The 23,537-nt window shown below is 43.1% G+C and overlaps 1 protein-coding gene across 2 annotated transcripts; it reads left to right on the top strand.

Annotated features, from left to right (window-relative positions):
* The first annotated feature begins 16,130 nt into the window (after positions 1-16,130).
* LOC133908374 (potassium channel AKT1-like) lies at positions 16,131-22,876 on the top strand. Of its 2 annotated transcripts, none has more exons than XM_062350370.1 (11): positions 16,131-16,782; positions 18,533-18,898; positions 19,073-19,130; positions 19,219-19,536; positions 19,636-19,881; positions 19,972-20,070; positions 20,246-20,278; positions 20,363-20,548; positions 21,075-21,272; positions 21,368-21,443; positions 21,670-22,876. In XM_062350370.1, exons 1-11 carry the CDS (start codon positions 16,580-16,582, stop codon positions 22,536-22,538), a joined length of 2,652 nt encoding a protein of 883 aa, XP_062206354.1. In that variant the 5' UTR covers positions 16,131-16,579; the 3' UTR covers positions 22,539-22,876. The 2 variants fall into 2 exon arrangements, with proteins under 2 accessions (XP_062206354.1, XP_062206353.1); XM_062350369.1 differs by having other exon boundaries at positions 16,133-16,782; positions 21,069-21,272.
* The last annotated feature ends 661 nt before the right edge of the window (positions 22,877-23,537 follow it).

Here is a 23,537-nt window from a genome sequence, read left to right as displayed (position 1 = left end):
ACTCCAAAGTTGAGACTAAAGAGTGGTAGAGAACCCTGATGAAACTCCCTGAACAAGGCTATTAACTTGATTGTGATGATTTTCTAAAACACCTGATAGAATTCCGCTAGGAACTCATCTAGACTAGGTGCTTTATTATGTTTTATCTAAAAAAATCACACACCGGACCTCATCTTCTGTAAAAGGAGCAATCAAGAGATCATTTTCTTGGTCACTCACTTGAGAGATATCATCTCGCACTGTCTAGTCCATTGAGAAATAATTTTTGTCTGGTGGCCTGAAGAGACCTTTGTAATATTTGGTGATGTACTTTTTTTAGTTCTTGGTCTCCGATAATGGTACCTTCCTCCTATTCCAGATTATATATTCGTTATTTTCTATGTTTCTCATTTTCCACTAATTGAAGATATTTGGTATTATTATCTCCCTCTAGTAGATCTTTTACCTTAGCCTTTTGGTACTATTTAATTTCTTCTTCTTTCAATAGGTGAGAGACCGCTCATTGAGATAATACTTGAATCCTATTTCATGTACTGATAAAGGAGTATTTTCAGCCTTCTTATCAAGGATATCAATTTTCAAGATCAGTAGCTTCTTTTCTTTTCTATTCATGCCATTAACATGTTTGATCCAGTCCCTTAAATATTGTTAGAGAGCCTGAATTTTATTCTGCCGTCACTGAATGGTATTGCTCCTCCTCTTCTCTTGATACCATATAGTTGATAAAGGAGGATGTGACGCTAGAAGTTAAAAAAAACTATGGGGGGCAAAGCACGCACGTCAGGTGAGCTGCCCCTAGCTTTTTCTAGTGTGGGTCTCACGGTCAACTTCTATGTTTGATGCAGACTTTTGTGATTTTTAAATAATTTTATTTTATTAGGAAATTGTAAAAATAATAGCTAAATTCATAAAATTGCAAGAATAGGTATATGTCGGCGCACGAAGTACCGATAGGTTCCTTCCTAGCTCTCTCTGGTGTGGGTCTCGCAGTCAACTTCTCTGTTTGATGCAAACTCTTGTAATTTTTAAAATAATATTATTTTATTTGAAATTGCAAAAATATTATCTAAATTCACAATTGCAAGAATAGGTACATGGCAGCACGCGGAGTATCGATAAGAGACCTGTTGTTACTTCAAATGCCGATAGGCTACGTGGCACTTGGCCAGAGTGTCTGTCGACACGCGGAATACTGACAGGTTGTGGGTTCGGTGAAACTAGGGTGCTACATAGGCTTTGCGTGGAGCGTAGTGTCATGTTGCTATTCCGAATGCTGATAGGTGACTGTCGGTGTATCAGGAACCGGGGGTTCCTGAGTCCCGAGGCCCAGCCAGCCATCCGCCACATGGCGCCATTCCACGAGATCCCTCCTAAAGGATGAGAAAAGCTCAAGTCCCGGGAGAAGGTGCTCGGGGCCACAGTCAGTGGTCCCCGAGCGCCCCAGTTCCCCGATGATCCACAGAGTCTAAGTACCGGGAAGAAAGAGCTCGGGGAGGTGCCCGGTCACCCCCGAGCACCCTAGTCCCCCGACGATCAGAAGAGCTAAGTTCCGGGAGAGAGTGCTCGGGGATGCGTACGGCAGCTCCCGAGCGCTCGGTTCCCCGAAGATCCATACAAGAGTGCTCGGGAGATAGTGCTCGGGACTGCACGTGGCGGCCCCCGAGCACTCGGTTCCCCGAAGGTTCGTGCACGAGTGCTCGGGAGAGAGTGCTCGGGGAGGTGAACAGTACCCCCGAGCACCCGGTACCCCGGGGACAAGGATAGGCATTCTCGGGAGAGAGTGCTCGGGGAGGTGAACAGTACCCCCGAGCACTCGGTGCCCCGACGACCCAGAAAGGCCCCCGAGGGGCCCGCCGGTGAGGTGTCCGCCAGTCAGAGGTCCGAGACCACATTTAATGAGCGTGCGTGGCCTGACATCTCCAACTGCTCCCGCCGCGGTGTCAGTTCCTGCCATGTTTTGGCAGAGAGGCGTGGGGCTATTAATTGCACGGGTCCCATCCCGTATCATCCGGCTTGTCTCGGGATAACATCGCGAGGATCAAGGCGTTCCGTCTGCCGCCCTGCTGTGGCAGAGGAACAAGACAGGGCGGGCACGCCGGGTTGCTCTGCGGCTGCCCGGTGGGCCCTCTCCACGGCGCCTGTTGCCAGGGCGTTTATGGTGACAGGTGACCGGGCGTGCGGCGTTTTTTCCACCCCCGGTCACTTCACCCAGAAAAAATGATGACGCCTTTCCCAGTCATGGTGTCTTGGAACTCGTGCCCCCCTCCTTCCCGTTCGGGGCATGTCTCGGCCGGCAGGTACTTAAAAGAGCCGGCAATACAGAAGAGAAGACAATCCAACAATAGACCACAAGCATAGACGAAGATAGCGAGAACCGAACCATAAACGAACACAACGCACAAGGCACAACATCAACAAAGAAGAACAAGAGACACTGTGAGCTAGGTTGAGTACAGTTCCAACCGAAGAACAAGGAGCCTCAAGCTCTTAGTTAGGCTAATATTCTTGTAACCAGCAACATCCTTGAGGGACTTTCTCAGGACAGTTATTGCATCCATACAGGAGTAGGGTATTACGCCCCCGTACGGCCCGAACCTATCTAAATTCCAGTGCATTTACTTCTTTTTGCACTAGGTCATCACCCCCACCACCGGCCGTTGCATTTACTCTCATTCATTTCTCCGACGAACTTATTCAGGATCATCCCCCGGCCGAATCTCTAAAAAGGGGTCTCTCGGGATCCCTGCGACAGGAGTTAATCCTCCAACAGTGACACATCATGACCTATCGACACGCGGAATGCCGTCAGGTGCCACGTTAGGCCTGTCAGCATTCTGCGTGCCGGTATGCCTTTATATAATCCACGGTCGCCGATTCCTCTCCCACGTGCAACCGTACATAGAGCAAGCAACGAGAACAGGAGACGACAATGTCTTTCTCAACTCCATCAAACCCACCCAAGAAATGAGGGATTTATATCCCACAGGGGGTCGAACCACCGATGTGCTTTGGTGGCAACCCTTGTAGGCTTCGTGAGTCTCAGAACATCTCCTATGCCTATGACAGACGCTTCTTCATATGTGCCAACTACTAGCACAACCCGCCTTGATATGGACCATATGAATACCCACTAGTATAGCGATATAGATCACTCATGTGGTACTTTTCATACGATTTCATATACGGTCTTACTAATCTCCTATCATATTTTATTTGTCTAGTCTCCTTCACCAATATATAACTTCATGAAATAGCTGGATATGGAGCAAAATAAGCATTAGAAGCGGTGAGTCAACATGGAGATACGGCATAGGAAGGAAGTTTACAAACATCGGAAGTACGAGCAAAAGCAGGAGGGACTACGGCTAAAGCGTCAAGAGGAGGAGTACATGAGGAAGGCAATGAAAGAGCACACCACAGCTAAAGCACGTGAAGCAGAAAGGGAAAGGAAGTGGGAGAGGACCCATCGCACTAAGGCATAGGGTTGTAGTGAAAATGGTACTATTAGGCCATGATTATGGTTTTGGTGATTAATGACAATATAGTCAATGAGACTAACATGTTTATAAATAATATATGTTAGTAGTTCTTATGGATGCAATACATGAAGAAGCTACCGTAGTCGGGAAAAAGTTGGACTGAATTAGAGAAGTCCTAGGAAGATTTGTCTCACCGGGTAGTCCGGTGCTCTGGGCGTTGAACTCACCGGAGCATATTTAGCAAAGGGAGAGAGGCCTGAAGACTTCACTAGATGATCCAATGATCAAAGTGTTGCACACACCAGACAATAAACAGTGCAGAGAGACAGAACGAAGATCATGCATCGGATGGTCCAGTGATGAAGGATGTGCACATCGGAGCATTATTTCTAAAGAGGTTTGCATTGGCTCAGTTGGCTAAAGTCAACTCACCGAATAGTTTGGTGATAAAGTAATGTGCACCGGATGCTTACACCGGAGCAATTTACACCGAAAAGAAGGAAAGGCTCGGATGGCTCAGGGTAACTCACCGGATAGTCCAGTGATAGAGATAAAGTATACATCGATGTGTTTAGTATTCACAGATGCTTGAGTGGGGTTCCGACGGCTAGTTTGTGAGAGTGTACTCACTGGATGATCTGATGTTAGTACTATTGTTCTCACCAGATCATCTGGTGTTAACAACTTTTCTGAGTCATTGGGTTAACGGTTAGTGCGCGGGTTTGATGCTATAAATACTCCTCTACTCAGTCATTTGATGTAGTGGTATCTACTGGGGTCTAGATGAAGCTTATACACACTTGAGAAAACATCCAAACCATCAAAGTGCTTAATGTGATTATCCAAGACGATTAAGCACAAGATTAGTGAGTGATTAATACTTATAGGCCTAGAGAAAGTGTTACTAGGTGTTTACTGCCTAGAGAGTGGATCAAGGAGTGATCCAACCTTGTACCAAGTGGTACACCGGCACCTTAGAGTCTTGGTGACTCGTCAGCAAGCTTGTTGACCCTCTGACTTGGTGTGAAACGGTGGCAAGGTGATTGTGTGAGGACATGGAGACCCTTGCCTTAGTGTCTCAAGCTCTGAAGTGATCATGGTGGTAAGGAACTAGAAGAGAGGCTAGTGGTGAGACATTACCTTGGTGGCTCATCCAGGTGGTGGCCTTGTCTTTGTGACTTGATGGCTCAAGAGCCGTGACTGGTAGCATATCCTTTGTGGAGCTCCAACGTAGACTAGGGTGGTATTCATACCATCAATACTACGGAAAAAAATTCTTGTGTCAAGTTTGCTCTCTCTACCTTATTTATGTTTCCGCATTTATATTTTTGCAATTTACCTTCTTACATAGGTTGCAAGTGCTTTGATTAGTAGAGTAAACACACTAGATAAACCTAGAGCATATTTATATAGAAATTGATATAGTCTTATTTTGTATTGTTTTTAGAGCCTAAATAGTTCTAAGTATCATAATCCACCCCCTCTTAGAATATCATTGATCTCTTCAAGAGCCTCGATGCTCTGAGAAAAAGCAAATATCTGATGTGCACTCAGTACATCTAATATAACCCATCATTTTTAATTCCTTAAGGCATATTAGGATTAGCAACGGCACACTATTAGAGTATTTTTTAAGTGTACCGTACATATCAATGTTTATTGGCATCATATGTTTATGGTTATAGCGTATGTAACCTACATGTATGGCTCTATGATAATTATGCTTCCCAACTACTTAGTTCGCAAAATTTTATTTGTATCCTCCTAATTTTACTTCATTCAAAAATTACTCACACAATTTTAGATCAACTAAATCAAGAAATGTCGACAAAATCATATCAAACCAAAAATAGAATAAAGATAAACCACTATGTGATTATGTTAGCCTCAGCCTCATTAGGACACATCATTGCCTCAACCGCCGTGTAGTTGTAGTTGATATTTTTGAAAGAGTGTGAATTTTTCTATAGGCTGTACACTAAATTTTGCCGGTGCCTTATTGATATTTTACAAATTATTATTAAAAACCAAATAAAAATAGACGTAATCTATCTGCACATGGAATACCGACATAATTATCAATATTCCAATTAGCGACATCTCTATCGGTATTCTATGTAATGATAAGCCTGCCGGCTAGCAACTAAACTGACACATATATCTTTTCTATCCAAGGACCTATAGACATGTTGAATACAGATAAGCCTTTTCTCCGTATTCCACGTGTCGATCGGCCTCCGGACCTAATGCCACGTAGGTTGCCCCGGGCCTAATGCCACGTAGGTTGTCTTCATTCGGAGTACCGGCGTATAACTATTCCTACAATTTTATAAATTAGACTATTATTTCTATAATTTTCTAATAAAATAATATTATTAAAAAATTCTCGTTGATTCGGGAGAGTGCTTGGGGATGCTGTGTGGAGTATGGACGAATGACGACGGAATAAACAACCAATCTGCCGTCTACCACATAGTAGTTCGGTAGGTACATAGGTTGTCCGAAGTCTCTGTAAGCTAGCTTCCGGTTGACCGTACCTTAGGTGCACACGTTTGGTAGTTCGAAATTTGGGACGAGCGCGCGCACACACTTTAGGTGGGTACAACTGTACAAGGACTGTTCTGTAAGCTGGAAAGTCAGACCATTCTAATCATATTCTTTTTATTTATTTATTTTATTTTTCTTTTGGTTCTTATTCCCTTTTTCTCTCATCTACATCTGTTTCACTCCAAAAGATTTATGAAGAGAAATAAAAGCGAATCTCGTTCTGGAAGGAATGGTATTAGTAATCTCTTCGTAACAGAAAAAAAATCATTAGTTAAAAAGAATAAAAATCTCTTTATGAAAAGATTCTCATCCGCGAAGGGACTTAGAACAATCTAACTAGGCAGGCTTGAGCTTCACTGCAAGGCACACTCATAATTGATTCCTATTCACCGAAAATGACTACAAACAAAAATAATTTATAGCTATAAATAAGTGTTGTTTTAAATTTCGTGTTATCAATCATTTCAAACTGCGGTTATGAATTATTTTTTATATAATTATTTAGATATTTCAAAATAATATAAATAGATTTGTCTAAAAAATACTTTCATAATGATATATTTTTGTTATATTTTATCAACATATTATAAAAAATAGTAGTTAAAATTGTATTTTAGTGATTATATCGATATCTAAAATAACACTTATTTATAATTGGATGAGTATAACCTACCAGTTTCACGTCATGTCTGCCCACCACCTAGCCCTAATCCGCATGCCAGGCGTGGCCGCTCAATTCGTAACGGGAGTAACACATTATTATTATTATTCATCTTCTCCTTCTCTTAAGCATTCTTTCTTGAGCAAATATTATTCTTCATGCGTACACTCATGACGCATGTATGTGGGGGTGCTCTTTTCTATATTCTTGTGCTTGTCCTTTATTGGGTTAGAATAATCAACTGGATGTATAACTAACTCAAGCTTATGATAAACCTACATGCAACGTACCGTTGACTTGTAACAATTTTAATTTGCAGAAAAGGCAAGGCCACAAGATTTGAAGGGATAAATTATACAATGCTCAAGAGGATGACTGCATGGGCGCATGAAGAGCAGCAAGTTCACATGCCTTTCCATCATCCTTTTGGCGTTGGCGATGACTGGGCAGGCGCCACACGCTTTATCCAGCCCCCCTCGGTCGATCGATGTAAACATCTGGACCAAGTACGACCATCTTTACAGTGTACGCCAACACAAATATTGGCGCTACCAGCTTTATTTCGTTTTCGATCCTTGACGCCTAATTCGATTTCGACGCGCCTGGAGAATACGCTCTCGGTTGAGTGATTCGTTTGATTGTGCATATAGTTCTTGGTTATCCAAACATATGCAAATAAATACGATATGCGATAAGCTAGCAAAGGTATATATATATAAGCTGTGTGAAAACTGATCTGAAGAGGAAGAGTAACTTTTGGAAGCTAAAATGGCCTTCAGGATCAATGCAAATGCTTTTCATGTTCACATAAAAGGGTGATGTATATCGGCGAGAGATTAGGAGTCCCCATGAGCCAGGTATATGCATCATCGCTAGTTGCTCGTATATTAACTGTGTATAGGATGAAGACGTGCTAGTGCCATAGCTTTATTTGCGCATGATCTAAGGAGGAAACATGGCCATCCTCCCATGACGACGAAGGTCCTGTACCGGCGATGGAGGTTGATTTATTCACCATGGCTCACACGACCATTTAATTGGACTTTTTAAAAATCTCTAATGCATCTTGAATCCTATGAATCCCACATCCAACCCTAAGGGCCTCTTAGAATGCAGAATTCTCAAAATATAGGAACAGAAAAAATATAAGATTAAAATTGTCTAGCATTTTGAATCCTATGAAATGAGAAACACAGGAAACTGCAAGAACGACCATTTAGATGATGGAGCATAGGAAAAACACATGCAGAAGAGAGAGAAAGACACAAAGGAAGTTTTCCAAGAGGTTAGACCTCATGCTAGAAATCTTCCAAATTCCTATGAAACAAGCCATTCCATAGGAATTCTAAAGGTTCAATCCTCTATTCCAAAAGGCTCCATAGAAAATTTTCTTATAGGATTTGAATCCTATGAACGTTCTATCGGATGACACTTGTTGATTTTGTGGTCCGCCTCACCTGACATCCGATGGTTGCATCTCGTCGTGTGCACGTGGCATCTCATCCCGCAAGGTCACGCATGTCATCCACTCCCCTCCCACATCATCCCTCCTTCCCCACGCAAGATCGTCATCTCTGCCGTCGCCGGCTCCTCTTCTCCTGCACGTGCCTCTACGGAGCAGCTCTCTACTTCCCCTCTCCCTCCATCCGGTGGTGTCTCCGTGATGGGAACAACGGGAGTCGATGAAAATGGAGCCTCAGCCCGCCCACCGTCCAAATCTGATCTGCCTCTGCTACGGCGGCCATGCTGCAGTACCCCAACGCGCACTCTCAATCCTAGGTAAATCCCTAAAATTTGAAAACCTCTCCCCCTCTCCTCCACTCCACTAGGGTTTCGTCACCCCCACTGCACCGCTTCAGAGACCAATTGATCGGCGCCATGCTCGCTACCTGTCCATGCTGCGTCCCTAGCATGTCCTCCAGTGTCCCACTCCTTCTTCCCGACTTGCACCTCCCAAAAAGGGCGGTCGCCACTCACCTGCAGGAGCACCTCGTGTCAGCGGCGAGATTTGGTTTGTTTGGGTTTGGGATTGACATGTTTTTTAAAATTTTGCGCAGCAAAAATGGAGGATATGTGCAAGGAGCTGGACGGTCGGTGGGCCGATGTGGAGGCGCTCATCGCCGAGCTCTGTGCCAAGGCGGACCTTGCCGACAGGCTCAAACATGTGGGCACCAACCAGGCCACAGAAGCTGCAGGAGGCCCATGCCGATGCCGAGTGGCACGCGCGAGAGGCCACAACGAAGGGGGAGGAGGTCGTCACCGCGAACGAGTAGTGCAGGCAGCTCATGCCCAAGGTGGCCGAGAGGGAGCAGGTGCTTCACCACCTCTGTGTGGCCCACGAGGCACTCAAGGTCGTTCTCCGGGAGAGGATGAGGGGTTCGAGATTGAGAAAAGGGAGATCCTCACCATGCTTGAAGACTCTGAGGCCAGGTGATAGGAGCATGAGGCCTCCCTGCGTGTGCAATGACAATGAGGCCGCGCGGCTCAGGGGGCTTCTATCAGGGAAGGAGAGGAAGTGCAGCGACGCGGAGAAGAGGGCGCTAGCGACGAGGGAGGTGATCATGAGGGATGACATGCCACTGGTGAAGCTGAAGGAGGAGAAGGCCACTGTCGAGGGCAAGCTTAAGTGGAAGACCGAGTAGTTCAGGCACCTTGAGGAGGTGCTCAAGAAGGTACCGAACTCAAGGGCTATATGGATGGCAACTGTGCACCGAGGAGAATCTGGATGCTGCTCTTGATGCCAAAATGGAAGCTGGAGACTTGCTTAAGAAAAGCTAAAGTTACTATGTGCTCTCAATGAGGCAAATTGTGCCCTTTCTGAGAGGAAAAGCGAGCTGAGCCAATTTGAGATCAGTTTTTCATCAGCAAAGGCAAGCAGTCAAGCATTTGGAGAAGCTGAAAATTAATATGGAAACTAAACTCAAGATTAGGGATGTCAACGGGGCCCCGATCCCCATTCCCCGACGGGGAATTCCCCTATTAGGGGATGGGGATGGGGCCAATTTTCTCCCAGCGGGGGGTTTAATGGGGGAAAATTCTCCCCCGTCGGGTATGGCGGGGGCGGGGCGGGAACGGTTCCCTGTCCTCCGTCCCCGTTTCCCCGCGGGGATAATTCCCCGAAATATTTAAACTCTCTATGGCCCATATATGCAAGAAACGGCCCAACTAAAGCCCAATCCACCAAAACCCGTCAGCCAGCAGGCCCTTCATCGTGCTAGCGTAGCGGGGACGGGGAACCCGTCGGGTATATTTCCCCGCGCGGGGACAGGGATGGGAGAATTTTCTCCCCCGCGAGCGGGGACGGGGACGGGGACGGGGAAAATTTCCCCCAATCGGGGCGGGGATGGTTACCCATTCCCCGCGGGGAATTTCCCCGTTGACATCCCTACTCAAGATCTATATGGACGAAAAATGTGTACTGAATAGAGATCTGGATATTGCTCTTATTGCCAAAATGGCAGTTGAGTCGTCTCACACAGAAGAAAAAGAAGAGTTGGTATAATCAATGATAAAGAAGTATTGATTGATGGGCTTCAAAATGGACTGTAGTAGAAGTATGATAAATGTATGAAGTATTTCTAGGTAGAATTTTTATTAACTGAAATACTACTTTTGTGATTTCACTCATAATAATCATGATGCATGCCTTACAAGCTTGAGGTACCTAGATGAATGAATGATGAGGAACAATTATGATGTATGTAGTTACCTCGTGCTTGAATTGTGTTTCCGTTGCACGTACGGGCACTCACCTATTGCCCCATATTTTCACTTATAACTTTGGCATTTGTTTACCAACTAGAATTCTACCAGCAGATCTCCTTAACAACTACCCACAAGAAAACTGCTAAATGACATCTTAATAGAATTAAGTTCCACAGTTCAAATCTTACACTTCTCACTTTCTAGATAGTTTTTTTTTCGAACGGATGGAAAAAGGCACTTCCTAGATAGTTTCTCCTTTTCTTTTAACTGCATCTGACTGAATCATCCCTTGCATGGTTTGCCATAATTTTATCTTCAGTGAAATTTTGCCTTCCACACATTCTATCATCCTAGCATGAATGACCCCACAAGAGCTCAACCACCTATAGATGGATCCAGTAGTATAAATCCCTTTCATGTTCCAACATTGGGACTCCTTATCATTCACAGTAGTAACTTGTACAGTATACATTATTTGTGGCTTACATGTGTGATAAGGCCTCATTCACGTAGTTGAAGCCGCTGGTGTGGGATATAGACACATGGTTCGGGATTTATTTGGAATGACCCCACACAGTTTGAAACCTAGGTGAGCTCAACTCACCTCCTCTTCTGCCATCCTTATCCGAAGCACAAAACAGAAGCAGTTGTGTAGGGCCCACACAATCCATCGTAATGACTCAATTTTTTATTTTATATATTTTTTATTTCTAGATTTCACAAATATGTGTGTCCATTTTGAAAATTTGCATATCTATAATCCGTTTGTCTGTCTTTAAAAGCTGTCTGACTAGGCTCACCTTATGCCATGTGGTCTCTAATAGACGTATAGATATGCAAATTTTCAAAATGGATACACATATTTACAAATTCTAAACATAAGAAATATATATTAAAAAAAGTCAGTGGTACCTTCTAAGGATTGTTGGCTTCCATTGAGGAGGAGCGGGGAGAGCACGAGATGGCAGCAGAGAGCAAATATAAATAGTTGTATGTTGAGCAGCAAAATATTTTCTTTCTTTATGCTGAGTAAAACATCATTGAGGTTTAAATTCTTGTTACGATGTAAGTAACACCTGTAACTCAAAACTCCCATCATCCATGAGTTGTATATATTATGTATATGGATAATGACTGAGTCTTCTCATGAGGGGACATTGATGTTTTCCAAGAACATGAATTTGTATACTATGGCACATGGTGTGTCGAAAACACAATTATTTTATGTAGAATATAGAACCATTTTGTATAAATATGTTAGTATAGTAAAACGACTATGTGATTGCAGAAGAGACGCAAATATCATGCGAGTTGCGCACATATGGATTCAGACGCTGTCGTAAAGGTTCAGTACATGGAACACACAATGAAATAGTAAGCATAGTTTTTTTGTTCGGTTTTTGAAGTTGAATTTTGACTAAGATTTTCTTATAAAATATATTATTTATAGATACAAAACCTTTATATTATGAAATCATTTTAAATTATGAACCTAATTATATAATTTTATACACTAAATATTCTTATAATTTGATTAAATGCTAGTTAAAATATACAAAGTTTGACTTTTCTAAAAGAAATATACATACTATTTCTGAACAGATGGAATAGTGTAGTTGATCAGTAAAGATTGAGAAGGAAAGGAGAACTGAAAAAGGGCCTTATGTGAGCCTAATTATGATGCGTGTGTGACTGCTCCCTTGCATGCAAGAGAGGGCGATCGCACACACCTTGTGAGTAGGGATGGCAATCGGGTATGATGGGTACGGGTAGTGCTCATTCATACTCGTACTTAATAATTTTTTACCCGTCTGTGGGTATACCCGCGAACGCCCACTGGCGAATGATCAACACCAAACCCGTCCCCTGCCGGTATACTCGTTTACCCATGGGTGGTGGCATGGGGCAGCAGCACGGGGGCATGGGACTGTGGGGTGAGCTGGGGCGAGGCGGCGACGTCCTGGCAGCGGGGGCGCAGGGCGAGCAAGGGCAGGACGGAGAGGTTTGGTCAGAAATGGGCATTGGATGTGTATATGTATGTGAGAGATTATGATTTAGAGCAAAAGACCCACCTATTATAGATTTATACGGGTAGACAAGTATCATAGGTATGGGTATATCTTATCCACACTCACACCCGTATATCCATCAGATAGTATTTTTCACTCACGAATGTACCTGTAGGTATCAAATGCTACTCATACCCAGCCCTATTAGGATATTTACCCACTGATAAACGGGTAATCAAGTTAAATGGCTATCTCTACTTGCGAGGCTAGAAGTCAAGATAAGACACAAAGAAGAAGATAGGGACTATACATACTGTTAGAAAAAGGAGATGGGTCATGCAATGTTAGCTAGGGAATGTTTGGAACTAGGGGGTTTATGGAAATTTCGTAAGAAACTAGCATGGTGGTCTGCCCAGTTGCGCAGCTAGTAACAATAATCTAACTTCCCATATATTGTTGTATCATCCTAGTTTTACAATTTTGGGCTTTACCTTACTATATCTTCTTTCTATCACAACTATGCTTACTCATTGATAGAAATATTTCGAGCATGGGCCAATCATAATAATATTTTCTTCCATTCGGGCACTATCATCATCTCTTTGCTCTATTTCACGTAGATTCCGCTCTATATGCACTTATTCTTGTTTTTCTTTATTGTTCCAATTGAATAACTTTTGTTTGGGTTGGAATGTCACACTTCATCATCTGCGTGATCTGCGAATAACCCATTTCCCTCTCGTCTTTCTAACGTCACGACCTTGAGTTGCACCGTTAAAGCCGAGTGCATCCAAGCCTGTATTCTTGGGCTGTTTGTTTGTGTTTGAGCTTGGTTTAGAAATGCATCGGGGCAAAGGACTGAGGGGAGGAGGACTGACGTGGCCGTGGTGCCACGGGCTGCTGATTTAGAGGAGGTGATGGCTACTGCGACATACTGTGGTAGAGTTATCTTAGGTAGGGCTTGAATGGTGGCAGGTGGGGGGTGCTGGCAGTTTAGCAAGGCACCAAGGTACCATTGTTCACGAGAGATGGTGGTTGCTGCAACACTAATGTGGTTGAGATATGTTAAGTGGGGCTGGAACGGTGGCGGGTAGGGAGTGCTGGCAGTTTGTTAAGGCGCCAGTTACCACCATTCACGGGAGGCGATGGTTGCTACAACACTACAGTGGTGGAGTTGTGTTAGGTGGGGCTCGAATGGTGGTACGTGGGGAGTGCTGGCAGTTTAGCAAGGTGCCAAGGTACCATACGGGTTCTCCCGGATTCCACTACTAAGAAGATAGTTAATGGACCAATTACATCAAGGTTCAAAACCAGGTTTCAACATATGAAAGCAAAGGCTTGTCACCCCATATCCCAGGAGCACGATGCAACCCAAATCTAAGGGCGAAGAGAAAAGAGGATATCCACCTACAAAGCAAAACAACAACCCTTTACAGCTATACAGACCATAGTTCAGCACACAAGGCAATTATGGCATTCTAGAACACGCAAAATACGAGTCTTCGAATCCTCAGGAGAAAGCAGCAACCACTTCAATTACCGCATGGATCACGGTGCACATCTAATATCACACATGTGTCGACCTTCTCCTGGCTGCTCGTCAAAAGCTAGTCGGGAACTGCGATTAGCCAACGAGAGACAAGATAGTGATGACGAACAATGCCACCAGCTCACTCGATCTTCATGTGGAAAGTGTATGCTCTAGAAAATGGATCATGTGGCGATGCAACTGCCCAAAGATTTGCACATGAGCACTATTAATGTTCCTCAATCTCGTCTCGGTGTGTGTGCAATTGCATCTCAACTAATGTGCATGCACGTGTGCCGCATTACTATTGGTTGTTATGCTAACTGATGAGCAGTTGCTCCTGGCATTATGATTTAATCAGGCATGCAACTCTTCAGTGCTTATAGGAGGGTGTTTTCTCTGTTTTAGTTAATTTTCTGTTAATTTGCTGACAAATCATTAAAGGTATTGCATGAAGATCTTATTAAGCGGCGCGAGAAAGAATAATTGCATGCATGGAGCAGATGGATTAATGCCATGTCCCTTTGAAATAGCTGGCTGCGCATGTGGGTACGAGGTGGGACGCTGATCCGGCTGATGCTCATGAAGCTTCCACTGGGGCAGGCAAAATGCATGTAGCGTAACTCCCACTTGGCAGCTAGCACACAACGACTTTGTTTGTTAGAGGGGAAGGGCCGAGGGGATGGTGTTTGCCAACGAGTTTTGCATGAATAGTTCATCTGAGGGTCGTGCCTACAAGTTTACAGGAAAATATAATGCTAGAGCAAAAGGTTTCTTTAAGAAAAAAACTACACCTAAACACACGGCATAATACAAATACGAGTCTAAGGCTTAGCACTTTTATAATAAAAAATGGCTTTCCTTAGAGATAATGTCTAAAATATTATCGAATATTTTAACTGATGCTACTAGTAGAGTGCATGTTTACGACTTGTCATGGCATATGCATAAAGGCGAGAGACCGGACATGGCTTTGCCCCTCATTGCATCCATAAGGGACACTCATTGCATCCATAAGGGACTCAGGTATAGCATGCAAATGTGGGGCATAATTTTACCAACACATGGCAGAAAAAAGAAATACGCTTTTGCCCTTGTGAATCACTCTAGCTGGACCCATGCAAAGATAGCAATGAGGCATGATTTCTCTTATGGATCACTCCATTTGGGCCCTTGATGAGAGAGGGAGGAGAAACTTGTGATATCTGTTAATACACATGGAGTGTCGGCAATATTTTTGATTTGTTGAATTAAATCGATAAGCTTTATATATGCATTGAGAATATATAGTACAACATCATGAAGAACGACAATTTTGACTAATTGTTTATTACTATATTGTTAGGAAATCTTTTATTAGAATACATCGGAGAAAATAAAGCTAGATAAAAAGATGTGCTTGAATAGGTTATAAAGTTCCTTATCCCAAACATTGATTTATTCTCTTCGTCTGAAAAGGTGTATATAAGCAAGTTAAATCTTCTTCAAGATAAATAAGATCGAATTAGCTATATAAACATATTTTTTTAGAGAGTTTTCACGGTTTGCATCGAAGAATTGGTTTGCACTGAAATTTTCCCCTACTCTACGGGGAAAATTTCAGTGCAAACTAATTCTTCGGTGCAAACCGTGAAAACTCTCTAAAAAAACATGTTTAGATACACTGAAAAAATCGGAACAAAATCACACATGTACATAAGGGGGTGGCACACATGCATATAAAAATTCAAGGCTAAACTCTTTTTAGTTCATGAGATATAAAAATGACAAATAGGGAAGAAAAAGACAAAAATGACAAAAATCAGTATCACCCCTTCATGTAAATCCGATTTGTCATTTTTATATCTCATGAACTAAAAAGAGTTTAGCCTTGAATTTTTATATGCATGTGTGCCACCCCCTTATGTACATGTGTGATTTTTTTAGATTTTTTTAGTGCATCTAAACATATTTTTTAGAGAGTTTTCACGGTTTGCATCGAAGAATTGGTTTGCACTGAAATTTTCCCCAATACTCTACCTCATCACAGTAGGACTTACTTGAAACGTAAGAATTTCACGAGAATTCGCAGAAGACACACAAGAAAGCTCAACTTCAGCGAGAACCACAGAAACACCCATGTTTTACACTGGTCTAGACACGTTGGACTCGAGGTTTAACTGGGCCAGATTAACGGCCGGCGCGGCGCACAAACCGAATCCATTGATACCTCCTCCTCCCTTCCCCTGCGCTGCTGCCAGTCTGCCACCCTGAACCGAGCTAGGCATCGTACCCGAAACAATCCAGCGAGCCGCACCCACGGGAAACGATGGCGTTTCCCCGGCGGGCGGGCGAAGGGGCGCGCACCGCGAAGGGGCAAATCCTTGTCCACCCTCCCGTCATCCCGCGCCGACCACCTCCCACCCAAACCGCTCCATAAAAACGCGCCGAGCGCGCGCGTTTGCTCCCACCCCAAGCCAATCCGACTCGGACACCCCCCCCCCCCCCCCCCCCCCCGCTGCCCGATAGCCAAGAATAGAGGCACGAGGAAAAGGTTGAGTGGGGAGCCCGATCCGTGATTCATCGCGCGTGCGCTGCCGGATTCGGGGCTCTCCCCGTAAACCCCGGAGGGTTTATCTCCGCCGCCGGCTGCGGCGGCGGGGGCCAGCCAATGGCGGGGTGGGGGTCGTCCAGGGTGGCGGCGTGCGGGCCGTGGGGCTGCGGCGGCGGGGGCGTGGCGCTGGAGAGGGAGCTGTCGCGGGACGGCAGCCACTACAGCATCTCCAGCGGCATCCTGCCGTCGCTCGGCGCGCGGAGCAACCGCCGCGTCAAGCTCCGCCCGTTCATCGTCTCGCCCTACGACCGCCGATACAGGTTCGCCGCGCCGCCGTCCCTCTTTTATGTTTTTTTTTCTTCCACACTTCCACAGTTAGGGTCCGATTGTCATCTCCTCTGCCGTCTCGTGTCCCGCCTCTCTGTATCTTTCTCATCTCCGCGCTGGTTTGAAGCAAATTTTGTTGTTTGCTTCTAGGCTGGCACGTCGATGGTCTGCTTTGACTGTTTAAATATTGGTGATGGTCGGCGCAGCGCTGTTTGTTCTGTAATTCTGGTTGGAGAAAGCAGTCAGGTTTTCTCTTCTTGTGGCTTCATTAGTTGTTAATTTCAAGGTCTTCTCATGTTTTTCATGACGTGTAGGCATATAACTACAACGGTGGGTTGTGAATTTTGTTCAATTGTTTGTTCTTTGCTCCTTTTAGTAATTTCTATCTTTGCACTCCGTTCGTTTGTTCTACTGCCAATTCTCCGGGTGTTTACTACGCGCAACAGAGAAAGAACATTTCGAGTTTTAAGTGTTTCTTGGTTTCACTTGGCCTGAATAATTGACTTTGTTTTTTTGAAGGCCAATAATTGATTTGTTTATCTTGTTTTTTATAGTACTCACATCTCTGCTTTAATTTTGTCCACTTTGTGTTTCTTGGTTTGACTTGGCGTCAATAATTGACTTGTTTTTTTTTTTTGAAAGCCAATAATTTATTTGTTTGTGTATTGCTTTTTATAGTACTCGCATCTCTGCTTTAATTGTGTTGACTTTGGGATGCATCCCTCTTTAATTTGGTTGACTTTGGGCTGCTTAGATCGTTGGTGACTGCTTTAATGATCCCTTTACTTCAAGAGAGACAAGAAAAGCATAATTTGATTGTGGCAGCTTTGCATTTCTTGTACTCACGGTCTGCGGTTCTTTATGCAACGTTTCGCTGTTGAAAGAGCGCACTCACGGAATTCGCGTGGAAAACAATTTTTTTTATTGTTTGGGAATTAATAAGTTGTTAAGTTACGGTGGGTGTCATTTGTTAGTTTTTCCAGGTTACCTTTTGCTTTGCATCAGTGTCACTTACCGTCTTTTAAAATTCTAATTTTGCTGTAGTTTATATTATTCTAAGATAGTGGGGTCATCTGCTCTTATTTTGCTTAATTTAACTGCTAATATTATGAGCACTCCCGTTACATTTTTTTAATAAGAGAAGTTTTATTGACTCTCAATATCACATCAAGATAATACAACCAAGAAGAGTATACTTCCGGTCTCCGTATAGCCAGGATACACGCAGCCAAATAAAAACAAAAACCGAATGAGAGCAAATCTGAATAATCTGGAATACAATTCCGAGCGGGTCTAGGTTGGTGTATTTTCGATCCGTAGTCTAAACTGCCATCCAAAACGGGTAAAGAGCGCCACCCGCTCCAAGTGTGTGCTTACTGTAGCCACCATCTCTCGACGCCCCTGTCGTTGCAAAATAGACCATGTACGGATCCAATATATACAAGAGTAGATAACCTTGAGCACCCCCGTTACATAGCTGACCAGTTCTTGGGATTGCCTTCTCTAGAAGATATTCATGTGTATGGTCAGTAGTTATTGCAGTCATGGTACACTTGTACTTGCCAGCAACAGTAGGACTTACAGCAAGTGTGTAGTAATATCAAACAAAACAAATTGACGTAGAGATTATATTGCTTTACCCTTGTTAGCAGGACAATTCTGCTGGTATTTAGAGGAAAAAAGACAGTTCAGTTACAACAGAGGAAGAAGCAAGTCTGATATATGGTTGTTAATTCTGTGCAGATGCTGGGAGACTTTTCTCATAGTTCTTGTGATCTACTCTGCGTGGATCTCCCCATTTGAATTTGGCTTCATTCGGAAACCGACGGGCGGTCTAGCTGCAGTGGACAATGTCGTGAATGCGTTCTTTGCAATTGACATCATCCTGACCTTCTTTGTAGCTTACTTGGATAGAATGACATATTTGCTTGAAGATGATCCAAAGAGGATAGCTTGGCGGTATACTACTAGTTGGTTTGTTCTTGACGTGGCCTCCACCATCCCATCAGAAATCGCTTGGATGATACTACCTCCAAACCTTAGGTCATATGGATTTTTCAACATGCTTCGTCTATGGCGTCTCCGTAGAGTCAGCTCTCTCTTTGCTCGGTATGTTAATGATGGTGTATATGACACTTTATTCTCTATTTATTTTGTTTTATTTCAATATAAACCTGATTGAATACTATAGTAATTATTAATCTGGATAATGTCATTGTACCATGCTTTTGTCTTGTTAGTAAGAATAACTCATTTTTTCGTCTGTATGTTTTCACTTGCTAGATTGGAGAAAGATAGACACTTCAATTACTTCTGGGTTCGATGCGCAAAGCTCATCTGTGTAAGTAATCTGCACATTTGGGAATTCTCCTGTAAAACTTAATGTTCTTGAGGAATGACATCCTATTTGCTTACCTTTGATCTTGTAGGTCACACTTTTTGCTGTTCACTGTTCAGCGTGCTTCTACTATCTTCTGGCTGATAGGTATCCAGACCCAACAGATACATGGATTGGCACTTCAATGCCAGATTTTCACCAGCGGAGCTTGTGGATTCGCTACGTAACATCAATGTATTGGTCAATCACTACTCTTACCACTGTGGGTTATGGTGATTTTCATGCGGAGAACACAAGGGAAATGATCTTCAACATTTTCTACATGCTATTTAACCTTGGATTGACTGCTTATTTAATCGGAAACATGACGAATCTGGTTGTCCATGGCACCAGCCGTACACGAAAATATGTGAGTTCTCTTTTGTTAGAACTTTGGTTGATATTGACTCCTAACAGTTATTTAGAGTTCAACCTGATATCCTTTATTGTGTTATGTTTTGGACTAAAGAGAGATACAATTCAAGCAGCAAGCAGCTTTGCACTAAGGAATCAACTCCCACATCGCCTGCAAGATCAGATGATCTCACATCTTAGCTTAAAGTTCAGAACAGATTCCGAAGGTCTTCAACAACAAGAGACCCTTGATGCGCTGCCTAAGGCTATTAGATCCAGCATTTCCCACCATCTGTTTCTTACTCTGGTCCAAAAGGTTTACATGTTTGAAGGGGTGTCGAATGATCTGATTTCTCAACTGGTGAGGCTATCAAATATCTCCTTTTTAAAAATAAGGGTTGACTACCGACTGAACATGTGCTTATCTTGTTTTGTGTGATTCCATGGAAAGGTTTCTGAGATGAAAGCTGAATATTTTCCACCTAGGGAAGATGTGATTCTGCAGAATGAAGCCCCCACTGACTTCTACATTTTTGTTTCTGGTAGCGCGGTAAGAATATTGTTTTCAGAAGTCTTTTCTTATTTCCTAGTTGATATAGTTATGCATGAAAGTACTGACTACCGAGTACATTTGGAAAAAGTGAGTGAGCTAGTTATACTGATATCACTTGCACTAAACACAAGATATGTACATGGTCATTCTGATATGCGTGTCACTTTTGCAGGAATTAATAGAGCTGCAAAATGGCGCAGAACAGGCAAGTCCTATATTGTTTTGATGCTAAAGTGGAAGTGAACTTATGTGTCAAATAGTCCTTAAAATAGTATTCTGGTACTTGCAGGTGGCTGGAGTGGCTAAGTCAGGAGATGTTGTTGGAGAAATCGGGGTTCTTTGCTATAGGCCTCAACTATTCACAGTTCGAACAAAATCCTTATGCCAGCTTCTGCGCATGAATCGCACTGCCTTTCTCAGCATTGTTCAATCCAATGTTGGAGATGGGACTATAATAATGAACAACCTAATTCAGGTATAGTAACCACATTATTCTTCATAGTTATCTTTGGTGTTGCATATTTTATTTACAGACTATGTTAGATTCATAATTTTACAGTTTTGAGCTACAAAAAATCCCTAAATCCAACTTGTTCTGACCAAGTGCACACCCGGGCTCGAACCCCGGTGCTCGCAAAAAGTGAGTACCTCCTTGAGAACTGGTTTCAGCGAGTTTCCTGGTCAGCCAGGGTTTGGTACTCCCCTCCTTTAAGACAAAGCCAGGGGATGTCTTCTCCCTATGGTCAAGTTTTTCTTTAAACCTGTATCATCTTGCTTAACAATATGTGCAACCGAAAATCGAATTCACAGATACTGAGTAATCAATCTTAGATTTTAGGTTGTTGATTCTTGTTGATATTGTAAAATGATTATTCTTGCATGGTCGTGACTCTTGAGACTAACCAATTAAACTGCTAATTTGTTTTTATCAAAAGGACTGGTACCATGAGGGGTTGTTTTAACTCTACCGAGATTCTTTCTCTCTACTTTTTTAGGTGCAGTTACTAAAAGAGCAGAAAGAAAACAGTGTAATGGTTGGCGTTCTGAAGGAGATCGAAAACATGCTGTCAAGGGGTCGTCTAGATTTGCCAATTACCCTCTGTTTTGCAGTAACTAGAGGAGATGACTTTCTATTGCATCAACTTCTTAAGCGTGGTTTGGATCCAAACGAATCAGATAACAATGGGCATACGGCACTGGTGGGAACATTAATCAATGGATATATGGGCTGTTTAGGTACTCTACAGGTTTTTGTTAGTAAGAAAGTTAACAGTGTTCGTTTCATGATTTACAGCATATAGCTGCCTCCAAAGGAAATGAGCAATGTATCAGGCTTCTGTTAGACTATGGAGCGGATCCAAATGCCAGGGGTATGCATAAAACTACAACTGTGATACGTCTTCTACAAGTAAACCATATGTCACAAATATATCACTTGCAAAACTCTAAAATTCATTGCCAGCCTACCACCTAAAAAACGAAATTTGCTAGAATATGAATTATTGCTTCATTCAGGATATTTTCCCCATGAGTTGTGAAGTTCATGTAGATTTGACAATACCTCTCGCTGACACATCTTATTTTTTTCTATTATAGACTCCGAAGGTAAGGTTCCGCTATGGGAGGCTCTGTGTGAGAAGCATGATGCAGTTGTGCAGTTGTTAGTAGAGAGTGGTGCGGATCTATCATCGGGAGACACGGCCTTGTATGCTTGCATTGCCGTTGAAGAAAATAACACTGAGCTGCTTGGGGACATAATCCGTTATGGTGGTGACGTAAACAGATCACTGAAAGATGGAACCACTCCGCTGCATCGTGCTGTCTGCGATGGAAACGTTCAGATGGTTGAGTTCTTGCTCGAACACGGGGCTGACATTGACAAGCTGGACAACAATGGCTGGACACCAAGAGCTCTAGCTGACCAACAAGGCCACGAGGACATACTACTCCTTTTTAAATCACGGAAAGCACCAAAGCGGAACGCCTCGCGTGGAAGGGTGGCACCTATGTTGATTGGGAGGTTCAACAGTGAGCCTTCAATGAAAAATATAGACCATGAAGATACTAAGGCACCTAACAAAGTTCTTCCACAGAAGCTCCTCAGGAGGGTCAGTTTTCAGAAGTCTCTTTTCGGTGTCATTTCATCTCACGCACACCGGGACACTGGTAGTCTGCTCTCAAGAGGCCTTGCAGCAACAGGTGGCCCGAATCGCCATCACAACTCACTCATCAGGGTGACAATCAGATGCCCCGAAAAGGGTAACACCACCGGGAAGCTCGTGCTCCTACCGAAGTCAATGAAGGAGCTTCTTGAACTAGGCGCAAAGAAGTTTGACTTCATGCCTACCAGGGTCCTGACAATTGAGGGTGCTGAGGTCGATGCGGTGGAACTTATCAGAGACGGTGATCATCTTTCTCTCGTCAGTGATGACTGGGTGCCAGATGTTGCGCAAATAAGACTTTAAAATAAGTGAGAGAATTGTGTTTTTTTTATCTTTTACTGCAGTTACACAATTGGGGAAGATAGGCGTGTCACAAGCAGATGATTGGAAGTACATTACTTCGCCAATTGTGTAACTGCAGTAAAAGATAAAAAAACACAATTCTTTCACAATGAGAAATGGCGAAATGAAGCGTGCCCACCTTGTAAATGAATGTATAGACATGATAGTTTTGAAGCTACAGGATGTATCCAGCTTGGAAATTGTAGTCAGGTATATTACGTCTTTTTTTCTCAAGAAAAAGGGTCCAAGAAAATGTAATTAGTGTTATCCAGCTTGAGGTTGTGTTGTGTTTTACATGATTTTTTTTCTCTTTGAGATCAACCTTTCTCTGGAACCAACAGTGGTGACAAATATACCTGAGGATTGAATTCGTGTGATACTCTGATGACCGAAGCCATAAGAACCTGCTAAACTCAGTATTGTCTGCAAAGAAAGCTGAGGCTACTGCCTTGCAAAATCAACATGTTCATTGTTATTTCAGGTTTTGGTAGGTCGCTCATTTACTTGCGGTCTCAGAGCACCTGAATATATAATCTGTATGTTTCAGAATTTTATATTCTTCAGGCTTGTTAGATGGGCCAGTATCAACTGTAATCTCGGCCCAATCTATGGGGATATCACCGCGAGACAATTCCTTAATTGGCATAGGAAGATAGAGTGAATCTCTTTTGCCATTCAAAAGAAATGAACTTTCTTATTTACTACTTTTTCTAGTTTCTCGTCACTGTCATGCGTTTATCCCATAAAAAAGACATATTTAATCTTTGGAGGAAGTATTCACTGCACTCTAGTTATTATTTTCATATCTATTTTATAACAAAAAATGCAACAAATAAACACACTAAAATTATCTACACAAAATTTTCTACAACTTTGGTATTCACTACAAAGATTAATTCTAGTTGCCTACTCATAGTCACAAACGTAACCATATAGCTCCCATAATGATCAGCAAACAAC

The sequence above is a fragment of the Phragmites australis genome, chromosome 2, assembly GCF_958298935.1.
Source record: "Phragmites australis chromosome 2, lpPhrAust1.1, whole genome shotgun sequence".
NCBI lineage: Eukaryota > Viridiplantae > Streptophyta > Magnoliopsida > Poales > Poaceae > Phragmites > Phragmites australis.
This window is presented reverse-complemented; position numbering and strand designations above follow the sequence as displayed.